This window comes from Colletotrichum acutatum, assembly GCF_030867785.1.
Source record: "Colletotrichum acutatum strain CBS 112980 chromosome Unknown BDZ83scaffold_88, whole genome shotgun sequence".
NCBI lineage: Eukaryota > Fungi > Ascomycota > Sordariomycetes > Glomerellales > Glomerellaceae > Colletotrichum > Colletotrichum acutatum.
In genome coordinates this window covers 47,266-61,828 of record NW_026849082.1, presented here as the reverse complement: position 1 = coordinate 61,828, position 14,563 = coordinate 47,266, and the positions used below count along the sequence as shown (strand labels likewise).

At 53.7% G+C, this 14,563-nt stretch overlaps 3 protein-coding genes across 3 annotated transcripts; 2 read left to right on the top strand and 1 right to left on the bottom strand.

Annotated features, from left to right (window-relative positions):
- Positions 1–830: 830 nt before the first annotated feature.
- On the bottom strand, positions 831–3,532 carry BDZ83DRAFT_754826 (capsule biosynthesis phosphatase; the record flags this gene model as incomplete). The annotated part of the gene is made up of 4 exons (XM_060514533.1): positions 831–2,237; positions 2,323–2,785; positions 2,861–3,051; positions 3,194–3,532. The coding sequence occupies 4 exons, from the start codon at positions 3,530–3,532 to the stop codon at positions 831–833; spliced, it is 2,400 nt and encodes a 799-aa protein (XP_060361936.1).
- A 993-nt stretch (positions 3,533–4,525) lies between these two features.
- Positions 4,526–4,922, top strand: BDZ83DRAFT_630661 (uncharacterized protein). Its single transcript, XM_060508847.1, is given in 2 exon segments — positions 4,526–4,772; positions 4,790–4,922. 2 exon segments carry the CDS (start codon positions 4,732–4,734, stop codon positions 4,899–4,901), a joined length of 153 nt encoding a protein of 50 aa, XP_060361935.1. The 5' UTR covers positions 4,526–4,731; the 3' UTR covers positions 4,902–4,922.
- Positions 4,923–11,316: 6,394 nt separating this feature from the next.
- BDZ83DRAFT_442230 (nucleotide-sugar transporter-domain-containing protein) lies at positions 11,317–13,991 on the top strand. Its single transcript, XM_060503117.1, has 3 exons — positions 11,317–11,729; positions 11,786–12,116; positions 12,165–13,991. Exons 1-3 carry the CDS (start codon positions 11,607–11,609, stop codon positions 13,838–13,840), a joined length of 2,130 nt encoding a protein of 709 aa, XP_060361934.1. The 5' UTR covers positions 11,317–11,606; the 3' UTR covers positions 13,841–13,991.
- Positions 13,992–14,563: the final 572 nt, after the last annotated feature.

Here is a 14,563-nt window from a genome sequence, read left to right as displayed (position 1 = left end):
TCCAATGGGCGACGACTGGAGGAAGTGCGATGGAGTGAGTGGTGATGATGGGAGAGGCGAGCATGGATGGTTGGTGGTAGTTGAGGGAGGATTGCGGAAGGATGAAGTTACTAGTTCCGGGTCAGTCAGGAGAATTGGCCTCAATCGAGCGAAAGTAGATAGGATTACCTGGGTGAGCAGGCCCTGCTCTGCCGAGCCTAGATAGCGAACGTTACCATTCACCAATTACAGGGTCCTTTTTTGGCGACAGTGAGTTGTTGGTTGCGACGCAGCAAAATCTAACAATTAGACTTGAGGTGTAAGCTTGCTGATGCTAATAACGATGGCAAGCTATCCATCAATCACATTCATAGACACTCACTGCAAAAAGAGCCCGATTTTAATGTACGGTTTCTTGATATCTTGGTATAGTAAGTAGTACATGACCCTCGTAGACTGACGCTGAACAACATCCATCCCTACAAGTTGTAGTGGAAAACCCCGATCAAAATGCTTCCCCTCCTTTTCCACCCTATAGGTACCTTACGCAGTACAAACAGTAGTTTTGAAGCAAATGCCACTTTGTTCCCGTTCCCGTCCCTGTTCCCACACACATCGTGATCGCTTCTCGGTTGGGTTCCGACGCGAAATGTGTTCGACAGGGCTCCACATGAGCTCTCCGCTTTCTTCTACGGAAGCTTCGTCCCGAATGACATCAATGCAACTCCACCCCCGCTATCGCAAACCCACCTCCACCTTTCCGATAGCTCGGCACATTATAGCCCGCGAATCGGTCAGACTTGGCTCTCCCAAAGCACTCGGTTATACGATGCCACCGATAGTACATATGCTTATTTCGCAGTGACGGTGACGCTGGGGATAGAGAGGTTCTCGCCCTTGCCCGAGGCGATCGGCATTTCGCGAGCCTTCTCGTCCGAGCCAAAGTTGGAGCTCGCGCGCCGACTAAGCGTGAGACCTGCCGTGGAGCGGGCGCCCGGGCCGTAGTTGATGTTACTCGCCTTGTCGAGCGTCTCCTTGCACATGCGCAGGAAGACGGCGCCGAGTTCGGGCCGGTGCAGAGGGATCAAGCTGAAGAACAGGGAGGCGGTGATACGGAAGAGGGTCTTGCGATGCAGGCGGACAGAGTAAGTATCCTCGAGGAAGGTGAAGAAGTGCTCCTGGAGGCTCTCGAGGAGGTCTGAGTCGGCTTCGTCGAGCAAGGGCTTGTCACTGTCGAGAGCGTCGCGCAAGTCGTAGTTGTTCGCGCTCATAAACAGGATGTGGTCGTAACCGCAGAGGGACTGGAGGACCTTGCCCAAGTCGTAGTGGATATCACCCTCGGGCGTCAGGGTGTTCTCCAGCTGGCAGCGCACATCGATAAAGCTGACGAGCTTCTCATCCTTGGACAGGATGGCGTTGCTGAAGACCGGGTCACCGTGAATGACCTGAGCATGGACACCCTTCTCCTCAGCCTCGTACGTGTCGAGGAACTCGTTGATACGGGCGAAGAGAGAGGCGGCGAGGGGACCAAGTGCATCGTACTTGTGCTGGTCCTTGTAGTAACGGCTGCGCAACTTCGAGCCGTAGTTTGCGTAGATGTTGACGCGGTTGTTCGCCCGCGCGAGGGAGTGCTCCTCGAACTTCTTCTCCAGGGCACTGGGGATCTTGAGGGTGGCCTTGTCTGTGCTGCCCGTGGTGTGGACGGTGTGGAGGGCCTTGAGGAGGGAGATCAGGCGACCCTTGGTAATGGATCGACCGACCAGGAGGTGAGAGAAGGTCAAACCACGGCGATTCTCCATGGTGATGTTGTAAGTGGTGGTGTCGGGGATGTAGTCCACGTTATATACGGTGGGGAAGACTTGGGCAATCTCGGCGGGCATGTGGGAGTAGAAGAAGAGCTCGCCGAGAATGTTCTCAGATTTGCTCGACTTGATCACCTTATCGCCAATGATCTGGATGGTGTTGAAGTCACGAGCGGCAATCATGCCGGCCTTCTTTGCATCGTCACCCGTCGCGGCATCTTGTCCGATCAGGGCAGCCGGGTCCTGCTCGTCCAAGAGCCAGCCAATTTCCCGCATAGTGTCGAGGTTGGCGTTGACGGCCAGGTCGTCGACGTACACATCAGCATAGGGCTTACCGAAGTGGATGTCGTGGTATGGGATCTCGTACTTGGCCAACTGGGCAAAGGTGACAGGGCCGACGTCAGCCAAGACTGAACCCAAGTTTCCGTGATGTGTGCGCATGCGGCGGGCCGTTTGCTGTTCGGAAGTTAGCACAAAGTCGTGGAAAATGCAGGAAGCCATGATCTGCTCCCTGGTCGCCAAGCGCCAAGGATCGACTTACAATGATGATGTAGTGACCAGCGTTGTACAACTGCTGGACGAGGCGAATGTTCTTCTCGATGGGAGGGCAGGTGGAGTAGTCTCCGGCCACGGCGGGCACACCGACCAAGGTCATGTCGAGATCGAAGCAGAAGCGGCGCTTTTTCAGCTTAATGGGCAGGTTGGACGTATCCGTCTTGAGGAGCTTCAGGAGGTCCTTGAGCTGCTCGGGTGTGCCGACAACACTGAAGTCCTTGGTGCTGACAGGCATACCCAGGTACGGCACGCCGTTCTGGATCATGAGGGCGATCATCTGGGAAGTGTAGTACTCGCCGACCTCTGAGCCGTCGGGTCTCTTCATGTCAAGGTTTTGGGCAGCCCATGACTTGAGCTGACCCGCCGACGGGAAAACGTATGCGCCCGTGTTTGCCTTGTTGGAGATGGCCTTCTTCTCCTGAATATCGACAATGCGCTCCAAGCCGTCCCTGTAGTAGCCATCTGTTAGAACTTGAATCTTGGCTCAAGGTGTTTCATGCGCTCCGCTCCTGGTGACCACTCACTTGGGTTCTGTCTTGATGTAAGAGAAGATGGGCTTGTCGCCAACGTCGGGGAAGTAGAAGCAGCCGCCGTGGCCCTTGGGCATGTTGCGAATGTCCTGAAGGACATCGGCCCAGTAAATGGTGTCGCAGTCGAGAGAGACAGTCTTGCGCTCGAGGTGCTTCTTGGTCATGCTCTGGGTGACGATGTAGAGCTACGAGGGATCGTCAGCGATGCGCTTCCAAGCTTGGTTTTGCCCCTCCTCGGGCGGATTGCGCAAGGGCGGGGGAAGAAGAGACAAGAGCGCGGGTCAAGAGAGCAAGAGTGATCTCAAAGAAGCTGAGGGAAGGGCTTACCGTCTCGCTGGCACCCTTGGTCTGGTGGCGCAAGCGCAGGAGTCTGAAGTCGATCTTGGAAAACGTCTTGCTCACGAGCTGGCCGATTCTGAACTCGTCGTCAACCTCCTCGTTGATGGCCATCCACAGGGTGTCGCCAGGCTTGAGGCTCAGATTGTCAATCAGCCATAGCAGCATGGGCCGGCCGACGATGTTGATCAGGGGCTTTGGGTAGCGGTAACCCTCCTTTGCGAAGCGGGAGCCAATGCCGCCAATGGGGATAATGACATTGATGGGCTCGTGGTTGACGTCGCCATTCGCAGCAGCGCCGTTGGCGGCTGCCTTGGTCTGAGTGGCCATAATATTTGATTGCTACGATGAACAGATGAAGCTCTGCTACGTCGGGATGAGATTTGCCAGGTGCGAAAAGCGAGTGGTGGGACGACGGGAAAGGTGTCGCAAGTCAGGTCGGGCAAAGGTCCGAGAAAATCGAGGGAGTGGCAGATTGTCGCCAACGATGGCAATGTCTCTAAGCTTTTGGGTGGAAACCGTGGCGGTGAGACTGCAGCACCACAACCAAAGGAGAGGAGAACGGTCTGCTTTGTTGTTGCAGGAGGAATAAAACCAATAAGTGAAGAAATGCAGGAAATGTGAATCTACAATATCCGGTCCAGCATGTCACAGAAGACAAGGAAAAGAAGCGATGCTGGAGAAGGAGGATTTGCGAAATGTACGAGGCCAAGAGAAGAGGGTCGGCCGACAATGGGGAAAGGTGTCCCTCTTTCCCAGCTCAGCAGAAAAAGATACGTACTCTGCACATACACAGGTAGGTAGGTACAGACAGCCCGTCGGGTATTCGTAAGGTACGCACCTACAGGGCTCTGGAAGTTTACACAGTACTGCGTACCTTACCTTATGGAAAGGTGGAAGCTAAGGGTCGTGGAGACGGTATCCCGGTAACAGCAAGCAACAGCAGATGCGCGATCTCGCCCTGTGTAGCCGTAGCCGACCGTCCGTCCGTACAGTTTTGACAAGGGGGGGCAGAAAAAGGTTCGGGTCCTCTTCACTGCGAGAGTCTGAGAGAGCGAGAGGGAAAAAAAAAGTCGCCTTTGCTATTTTAATTTTCTCCAACTGGAACAGATCCATTGCGGGCGGTAGCGGCCCCCAACCCCATTAGGGGACCGACCTGGACCTCCACTATCACCCCTCCCTTGTCCTCGACGCCCTGTACGGAGCTGTGCCCCTCCTCCCCTTGCCTCTTAGACCCATTTTGGTAGTGTCGAACGGAAAGACGACAAGGATAAAGGGGCTTACTCTTGAGGGGTCCGTTTTCTTCTTCACTCTCTTTTCAAAGTCTCTCTTGTCGGGCCTCAACCGTGCAGCCTGTCTCGGCATGTCGAAACTGGCTACACTGGTCTGGAACTACTGATACTGCCCTGATAGTACACAATATCACTGTCCACGGTATCCCAATGGGCTCGAGTAAAAGTACCAACTCGCTAATCGGCTGACTGATAGACAGGAGACAGCCGCAAGCATCATTCCAAGACACGTGTAACATGTGGTCTGTTGGACTCTTATTTTTTATTCTTTTTTGGCTGTGCCGTATCGTGACAGTGGATCAATAGGTAACGCCCGTGGGACGCTCACTTCTCTCAAATCGGGCTCAATGAGCATCGCCAATGGCGCTGTCTGCCAATTGGCGCGCCGCCTGGGCGCGACTGCTTGACTGCTGTCAATGGATTGCGGGAGTGGAGCCGGTCGACGCCCCGGCCGGAGACAGTTAGCGCCCAAGAAAATTGGCACTGTGCGCCGAACCCCTGCGGCGAGCAGACGCCCGGGCCAGCCCACAGACTTTCGACGTGCCTGGCCTTGTGGGTTTCCTCGTCGAGTCCAACCTGAGTTACCAACAAAACGTGTTTGTTGCAACTGTATCCGTGTGTAACTCGATCCATAGTTGTCTCCGTCTCATCAGTCATATCCTCGATTCTTCTCATCTCCTTTTGCTGCTCGCTGATCCTCTTTACTCTCAAGAAATGCCGCTATTTTCCGATTTCACCGTCTGGCGCCATCATCTCACTCGCGATGGGGGCCCCTCCTTGGACCTTTGGAAACCCGTCGCCCCATTTTCGCAAAACTTTGGCTGGATCAAGCCAGGGTTTCTGCCTATCGTCTGTCCAGCGCTGCAATCATATATGCCCGGCCGTTTATTTAGCAAATGCAGGGCGTAGCTACGACGAGTAAGGATGGACACGTGTCTTGGCCATCGGATTGGCTTGCTAGAGAGAAGGTGAGAAAGAAAGCGGCCTCTCAAACGGATTTGCCCGCTTTGACTGCTCTTGTTAGAAATCTTGACATCACCACGTACTGTACATCAGCCGAACCAGCCCTCTTGATAAGACTCCTTGCCGACGCAACATCCATCTGGTCCTGATTTTGTTGTCGTTTAATTGCGCTGTCTTAGTTCTTGGCGTGAGTTTACGAAGATCAGCCAGCGGTGATGGATGTTGTGAGATCCGAGCCAATCCTGCGGGTTGCAGAGTGATGAAGAGAATCAAGCACCATCGACGGTGCAGCTAGGCAGCTGCATCTGCCCGCCTAGCCACACACTCTCGCAAGTCGCAACCACCATCCCAAGTTCCCAACCACAGGTCGCCTGGGGCAAGGATAGCCAAACAGAACCGCACAGCTCATGCTGTCAGCCTTGCGTGGGATTGGCGGAGACGCAGGGGGAGGGTCGAGCGACATGAGAGACCAGGGGCCGTATGCCTGTGTGTATTAGTGTAAGAAGGTGGCTTGGGCATTGGCATCGGTATTGGCATTGGCGTTGGACGTTCAGCGCAGTCGGCGTAAGCACAATCCATTAATTAATGCCAAGCATCGTTACTGTGCTGCGGGCAAATGATGAGATTGCGGCATGCAAACTGCGCAATGGACTGATTGCAATACAGCTATGCGGTTGGCCACTCTTGATAATTATGTTCGCTTCAGGGGCGGCTCTCATTTCGACTTGGTGCTCAATGCCCATAGACAGAGTTTGATGGGTTGCATATCGGATTGCCGGTCCCATTATTGAGACTTTCGCTCCTTCTAGCGGCCCGCAAGCCATGAGAACCTTGGGTTGCGCCAAGTGTCAATGAGCGCCGGTTTGAACTCTGACGTGTAGCAATGATTATTTCACCGAAAATAGCGATCCACAATCCTGAACCCAATACTGTTGAGAGGCCAAAGTCTGTTAAATTGCTGGTTCTGCAGAGTTGCTTCTTTCGAAGTCGGCACTCTGCCACAGTACGGTATCCACGCAAGTCGAGTGAGAGTACGTTGGAATCGAGAGACTGGATGCGAGTACCTTGTCGATACGATAAGCAGTGTCTTGGGCATTGCGTCAAGCCTTGGGGAGTCTGAACAAGGCTATGTCGAGTGTGAGACTCGAACAAAGGACGTCCAAGAGGATCGACCCAAAAGGCGGATACCGTCGGCGCACGTCCTGAAACCGCTGCTTGACTCGTGGTGGAGGTGCTTTATCTGGCTGTGATGAGCGGCGATGAGCAGAGCAAAGTGCCTAGTTGGGTACCCTTGGTGCTGCCAGGTAAATCGGCAACTTGTCGGACAGTTGGACGTGACAGGCGGAGACGGACTGTAGGGGAGACTTTGTACAGTGGAAATGGCACCATTTTTTTGTTCCCGAAGCTACCGAGCGATGGGTATCTGATCAAGGGAAGATGCTGGGAGAATCCGGGGAATTTGCAGCGAGTCCTTGTTCAGATAAAGTTATCTGGTGTGTTTCATGACCCAAGGTTGCTGCCTCACTTTTACCTTCTTCCCGCTCAGAAGTCGCCCGTCCGTTGTCTGTCGTCGCCAATCCATAACCGCCAAGGCAAGAATGCCACGGATGATATTGTCTCTTGCCCCGCCAAGACATGCATCTTGTGTTTGAGAGATGTGGTTGTTGATGAGGCGAAGCTAGCGGAGACAGCGATAGCAATGGTGGCGGCCAAGGCGGGATGGAACGGTAAGGAGAAGGTCGCAAAAGAGAGGATGAACCAGTCGTCCGCGTCTTGATGCACTTGCAACGAGGCTCCAAATAGTTCCAGCTTCAGGTCTAGGGCCGCGGGACGGGTGTCGTAATTGCTGCGTCGTTGTCCGTCCGTGTGTCAACGAGACTGTGCTGTGCGTCGTCGTCCTGCTTCTCGAAGCTTGCCGACTATGAAGACGTCTGAGAGGCCGACGCAGGCTAGGACAGAAAAGTAGAAGCAACTACTTAAGGTTTAGTCCGCTGAAACGGTAGACTATGCACTCATGCCACGCGTTGCAGGGCTGTGCTGGCGACGCGTCTCCTTTCCATTGCGTCCCGTAGTTATCACCAATTCGTCGGGTCGTTTTGGCCAACGTGGTGATTTGGAGGTAGTCGACCTGGAGTGTTGTAGGAGTGGTGGTTGAATCTGTGTGGGAATCTCGCTTAGATGGCAGGAAACCGTACGTCGTACAAGGTACGAAGTTCACGGGGGGCGGTGGAATTGGAGAAAGTGCCATCTCACGTTCTTTCCAGTTTCCACCACTCTGCTCCGTGTCTTCCTCTCGTACCTCTCTTTTGGCACTGGTCAGAATCCAGACCACATGCATGCAGGGTTACTAGGCGTGCCCCAGTGCCCGGATACGAACCGGAATTTTTCTTCTGTTCTCGTCTAATCGGGGTTGGATGAAATTCATAGCAATATGATAGGTAAGGTATTATCCGTACAGACTGTACAGATTGATGGCGGAAATGCCGACATCAAACCTTCTATGGACTGGCTCTTAATCAAACTCGATAACTACATCCATAGATTGAGCGCAGACACTACGATGAAGGGTCCATCAGGTGTATTTCTTTTTTGATCGGTAATCGAGGGAGAGTTGGCTCGGCGTGAGGGAGCAACAAGCAATTCTTCAATCGCTTGACCACAGCCGTCATCCGTGCGATCTGACTTGGCTCTGCGTCTTATTGCACAGAATTTCCAGAGACAGGGGGCTTGGAGTTGTCGCGCGAAATAAGCATCTATTGCAGCTCTACTGCGTATAAGCTATTGCTGACCATTGAGAAGCCGTCGCGGCGCCTAGAAAACGTGTCATTGGCGACGGAATGCAAGATTGCGCAAGCTGACGAACATTGTCGAAGATTCGCACAGAGTCCGCCCACCTACCGACGGTGTTCAAGATAGAACCAGGAACCGGAGGTCATCACGGTCATTGGAAAGGCCGTCATCTTACTGAGCGCCCTCAGAAAGAGGCTCCAATTAACGCTAATTGATTGCTGGTTGAGTGAGTGTCATGCGATTCTCCACTGGCCACAGTGACGGATGAGCGAGACGCCCTTGCCTCGAGCGGGCCGTGCTGTGTCGACGAACGGACACATGTCGGGCACTGTACGAACCTCGGTGGCGGAGTCGCGCACCCAATCCTCTGTTCCCAGACCCCCACTCTTTGCCTGCTTTACCTCAAAGTGAAGGCGAAAAGGGTTACTCCTTCCTGGGATTCCAAAGGTACGTACTGAGCCCTGAGGTGAGTGAGGGCGGGAAATGGGACCTGCGCGCGCCGCGAACCTCAAGTGGGAAACGGTGCTTCTTTGCTTCTTTGCTAGCCCCAGGGGAAGCGCAGCCGGAGCAAGGGGCAACTCCCCATCTGGCATCGACACGGTACCTAGAAGCACGTCTACACAGGTACTCGTGTCATGCTCCAAGCCTCCGAAAAGGGTGCGTACGGATAGTGTAAGGCGGTTGGCTACCCTACAAGATATCGTCAAGCCTCTAATATAGCAAAGTTGCAGCTCTCGTCGACGTCGACGTCCGTTCAGCAGCTGCAACTATCAGCCTCTCTTGGAGACCTAAAACAGATTCGGATAGTTCGACACGCACATCTCCCGGCAGTTTTGCCTCGTCATTTGGAAATTTCTTCCACGTACCTAAGTTTGGTTGGCCTAATCTTTATTGCTAGCGATAAGATTGAGTTTTGAAAAGCCCCTTTTCCCTTCCTGCAGTGGCACATCAACTTATTGGCGCCGGCTAGAATAGATTGGACCAACCAAAAGCAATGAGGATTCAGGATTCAGGAGTTCCGGGGCCAGTTGTCCTTTGCTCTCAGCTCTGGAACGCTTCTCAATGACTACTCGATGGTGTTGCGGCCGCGGGACACACTGTAGCTTGTACGGAGTCTGGGATCACCGAGTACTATGCGCACCGTTACATTTCTTGTCGAGGTTTCGTGTTTGAACAGCTTCGGCACCGGTTGCAGTGCGCGTCATGGCAGGACGCAGAGGCTGTTTCTCATCGCCCATCGACCAGTGTATCCTCAAGCAAGAGACAGGTTGGCCCTTATTCGCCCCCGAGTAGCATGGTGTCACTTGAATCTAGAGAGTATCAGACGAGGGCATACGGATAGTCGAGTCTTCACATGAAAATTTAGCTGGTCTTCTTACGACGCAATTGCATAGAAATCGCAGGTTCAACGATACTTGGGTGACACCGGTGTCCCGGCTCGCCTGATGTGGTACTGAGAGTCCCATTGTCAGAGATCGGCTACTTTAATTCTGACACAGTGCGGCCCCTCCGGAGACCCCTTCGAAAACAGAGCCAAGCTCAAGGTTCCCCCTCGTTTGTGTCCAGCTCGCAAGAGTCAACGGGAGAAGAGAGCCGGGAGAAAACAGAAGGTCGGGTGCCTACTGTGTACCCGGTGGTGTGTCCGAACTGAAGTCTGGCTGGCTGTAGCAGCTTCAAGCTGTGGCCCCTTTTCAGAGTAAGGTAAGTGCGCCATCATTGCCCTTCTCTGAGGTGAGCATCGAGGCAGGTGCGAATAGTACCGCAACTTTCATCCGTATAGCGGCCTTGGTGCTTTTCATCCACGGCGCTGCACCGTGTCATGAATCCATCCAATGACAGCTCCTGTTATTTTCTTCGACAGACCCACATGAACCTGGACTTATCCGACTTCTCATTGGGAAATCGCTTGGCTCCCCCAGAGACCCCACCACAAAAAAAAAAGTGAGAAAGAGCGACTGCGACGGAGAGAGGGAAAGAGCACCTCAGTGGGTGTGTGTGTGTGTGTGTGTCTCGCACCCTGTACGAAAGTACCTTTTCCACCAGGTGTGGCACACACTGTACATTCGCCAAAGTATGTCAGCAACCTTGAGTGGACACCTCCAAGGATCCATCTGTGGCCACGGCCCCCCCCTTCCCTTGCCTTCCCTTGCCTCGACTGCCTGCAGTGCGCTTCTGCTTGACGCTGCTCTCTTTCTTCCCCGTTCCTGCTCGCCGTGGGCACCTCGCTTCCCATGCAACACCCATTCCAGTCCATTCCTCTCCAGCCTATCCTTCTTCCCGTGTAATTTCATTCCTCTCTTTTATTTCAATTCTTCCGGTTCTGTCCAGCGCCACCTGTCATCGCGATATTGGGACCATCGCGGGCGGAAACAACCGACGACTTTCCGAATCGAAACAAACCCAAACGAATCCATCGACGAATAGCTGCCAACTCGGATACGCATGTCGGACAAAACGGCCCAACGAGCGTCATTCCCCCACCCCCAGGAAACCTAAACACGATCAGAGACCGTCCTTTCCCGCCTGCTTGCAGCGCCAAACACCGTCAGCAGATTTACCGCCTGCAATTGCGAGCTGCACGCTGCATCCGAGCAGCACCTTTCCTACACTCTTCGCTCACTGGCAATCACCGAGACGCTCTTTTGGCACAATCCTTGACGAACATCGATCGCATCTTAAGTCGCGCCCCCCTCGAGCCTCTTCGCTGAACCGCCCTCTCGCGGTCGGTGACAATTGTCTACAATGTTACGACACGGGAGCATACTGGGGCTCTTCTTGAAGCCCCTCAGCTGGATTCCCAGTGGTCCTCAACATGCCGCCTACGCTGCTGCCCTCGGCTTGGTCGCGATCCAGGTTGGCATCGGTATCATCATGAAGATTTCCCAGACAGGCGGATCCTACTCGTTTTCTCCCTCGGCGTCTGTCACCATCTCCGAGTTCCTCAAGATGCTGTTGTCGACCATCTTCTTCTACAACGAATGCAAGCGCAGGGTAGCCGATGGAATTCGCCCATCAACCCGGGGCGGTGGCAGTGGCTATGCCTCCATTGCCACAGAACTCCCTCTGGCCGAGAGAAGCAGCTTGGATGAGAAGCGGGAAGAGGAGGGATTGAACGGCAGTGCCAGCTCGTCCAGCACGGGCAACATTGTTGAGAGAAACAATGGTCCGCTCCCGCCGCTCGATGTGAGGACATATTGGAGCTACGTCCGAGGAGAGGTTACCAGAGATGTGCGATATGGCTTTTGCAACTTGGCGCTCTTCTACGTGCTCATCAACAACTCAGTATGTCATTGCTCTACCGCATGCTGCGTGATCGTGTTCATTGCGACTAATTTCTCCAGATCTTCGTCAGCTACAAAATGGCTGACCCCGGTACGATTCAACTCACCAAGAGCGGTGTTACCTTCATCACCGCCCTGGTCATGATTGCGACTTTGAACACCAAGATCTCCAAGATCCAGTGGATTGCCATTCTCATGCAGGTCAGTGGGACGAATTCGGGTACCAAGTGTTTGATCCCGTCACTGACACGATGCAGATTTGCGGTTTGATGGTGACCCAGTACAACCCCACGACGGGCACGACCTACCCGTTCAGCACCTACTTCATCCTACTGTTCCAGGTCTTCCTGAGTGCCTCATCAGGCGTGTACAACCAGGCCCTGCTCAAGACCGATGACTCAAGCTTGCACGCCGACAACATGATCCTTTACGGCGCAGGTGCTGCGATGAACTTGTTGTGCCACTTGGTCATCAAGACGTTGAAGGCCGATGAGCCGGGATTCTTTGAGGGTTATACCAGCTTCGGCGCCATCATGGTTATTGTGAGCAATGTCTTCATCGGTCTTGCCATTACCGCTGTATACAAATGTGAGTATCTGTAGGCACTTGCTGAGTGACATATGCTAACCCTACTAGACGCCGACGCCGTCATCAAGTGCTTCGCCACGGCTGTTGCGACTGGTATTCTCCTCTACGTTTCACCCATCCTGTTCGGCACCTCGCTCAGCTTCCTCGTACTGCCTGGTACCGTCGTCGTTTTTGTTGCATCATGGCTCTACATGGACAACCCGCCTCCCAAGGACCCCAATGCTACCGCGACCAATGAGCCTCAGAAGATGTCGTTGTTCGCCAAGATGGCAGCTGTCGCGAGGAAGTTCAACAAGATCTTCCTCGCCGTAGCGACATTCATCACCGTCGTGATCGTGGCGTTCCTCACCATGTCCGAGGCCAAGATGCCCGATTTCGCCAAGGAGGGAGCATCTGCTCCGTCTGCGCCGTCTGGGCCGAAGCCTGTCACCGGCGGCGAGAGCAAGATCGAGTCGCCATTCAAGAACACGATGGCCATGATTCGGTGGAACTCTGCCCGTCCGGAGCGCGTCCCGATGTTGCAGAAGTACGAGCCGTTCTTCCACACCGTGCACATTTCCATGCCCAACATGTTCAAGGAGGAGGATCCCGAGTTCCACAACCTTACCCACGATCAATTCCCGGGAACCTTCACCGTCTACAAGCAAGTGTCTCGTACTATGAAGCTCATCCTCGACACCCAACCTGAGATCGACGGTTTGATGTACTACCACTTCGATGCCTGGATTGACCCTCTTGGCTGGACGGGTATGAACCCATACAACATCCACTTCCCCGCCATCATCGACACCGCCCCGCCGTCCCACGGTGGACCCGAGTACATGTGCCTTACCGATACCAAGAACTACAACTGGTGGGGATGGGGCCAGGACTTCCACCGCACCGCCATGGCCGCGGCTGCCGTCGTTGACAACTTTGACCTCGAGTACAAGATCAGACGTGACGAGTGGTGTGTTGGCTGGAGTGATATTTACTACATTCCGAGACGCTTCTTCGCCGATTACATCTTCCTTTCCGAAATCTTCGCTGGTTTTGGAGTTTTCCACGAGGTGGCAATTCCCACAATTGTCCGTATCATCGACCAGAGTCGCCGCCGCAACCCTTACCGGTCTATCATTGATCACATCAGTGACTGCTGGGGCCACTGCTGCAGCTCCAACCCCAAGATCCGCGATGTTCTTGGTGCCCGCTGCGGCCACCGTCTCAACTACTTGGAGGAGGCACCTACTAAGGCATTTTACGACAAGCTTGATGCTCAGGCATCGATTCTCGGCCACCCTCTCAACTCGACCAGGTATGCCATGTCCAGCGCTGATGCCGCCCACCTATTCGACAGCGCAGCCCTGGCGAGCATCAACAACGGCGAAGCCAAGAAGGTCAAGCCGATTAACGATGATGCTCTGGAGGACGATCAACGGGCGGACAAGCTGGCGGCCGACAAGTCCAGCGAAGAGAAGGATAAGCTGAAATCCGAGCACGCTCCCGTTGATAAAACGGAGATGCCCGGTAATCCCAAGGCCGACCCTAGCAAGATTGCTACACCCAAAGAAAACAAGGAGGTGCCAAAGAAGGAGGAACATAAAGAGGAGCACAAGGACGAGAAGAAGGAAGGTGACAAGAAGGTCGATCCGAATGACGCCCTCAGGGAAGCAGATCGGGAGGCGGACGTCAAGCGGATGCTACGACGTGAAGTTGTGGCCGCTGTTGCCGGACTCGGTTATTAACCTCATATACCCTTACATTTCTTTCCTTTCCTGTATTCTTTCTTGTAACCCCCCTCGACGATACTCTGTTCGACGATGCCAAAGCAACCTGAGGAAGACTTTGAGCAACGAATCGAACGGCCTGATCTAGGTTGGGCCACTACCAGAGGGGCAACGAGACACGACAATAAAGGCTGTATTGGCAGCATTGAACTGGTAGATATTTTCCCTGACGGCATGGAGCGGCCATTGTGTGCACACCGACGGAGCGAGTGCTTGTCTCAAGCTCTCTGGATACGGTACGATATAGACTTTGTCAACATTTAGTAGTTCATGAGCAAAAAAAGGCTTCTTTTTTTCTTTTTCCTTTTCAACGTTAGTGTTCTGGAACGGGTTACTAGGCGTAAAAGAGACACGGAGCAATGCTCTTGACTGTAAGGGGGAGCGCAGAGCTTGAATAGCTCGGTTGAGTCTGGGATTTTAGTGATCAACAAAATACAGTGTGTGTGTGTAATATCGATCTGATAGGTAATCCTCGAAGCAATCCATGCTATGGTTGTTGTCCCCCCCGCCTCTCCAGTGATGACGACGACAACGATTATGATCCTGAAAGTAGCTCTAGGGCCTCCTGCGATGGGATGACTACCTTTGGCGTCAATGGATTTGAAGATTTTCCTATTGTCCGTCTCATTGTAGGTATGTGGTATCGATCTCATTGTGAGGGAGTTTTGACTTTTGGCTTAA

Bases quoted from the DNA above. Each gene is read 5' to 3' on its own strand.
- BDZ83DRAFT_630661 (XM_060508847.1), top strand. From the start codon at position 4,732: ATGTGGTCTGTTGGACTCTTATTTTTTATTCTTTTTTGGCT.
- BDZ83DRAFT_442230 (XM_060503117.1), top strand. From the start codon at position 11,607: ATGGCTGACCCCGGTACGATTCAACTCACCAAGAGCGGTGTTACCTTC. The intron at 11,730-11,785 runs GTCAGTGGGACG...GACACGATGCAG, and splicing joins GGATTGCCATTCTCATGCAG to ATTTGCGGTTTGATGGTGAC. The intron at 12,117-12,164 runs GTGAGTATCTGT...TAACCCTACTAG, and splicing joins CATTACCGCTGTATACAAAT to ACGCCGACGCCGTCATCAAG.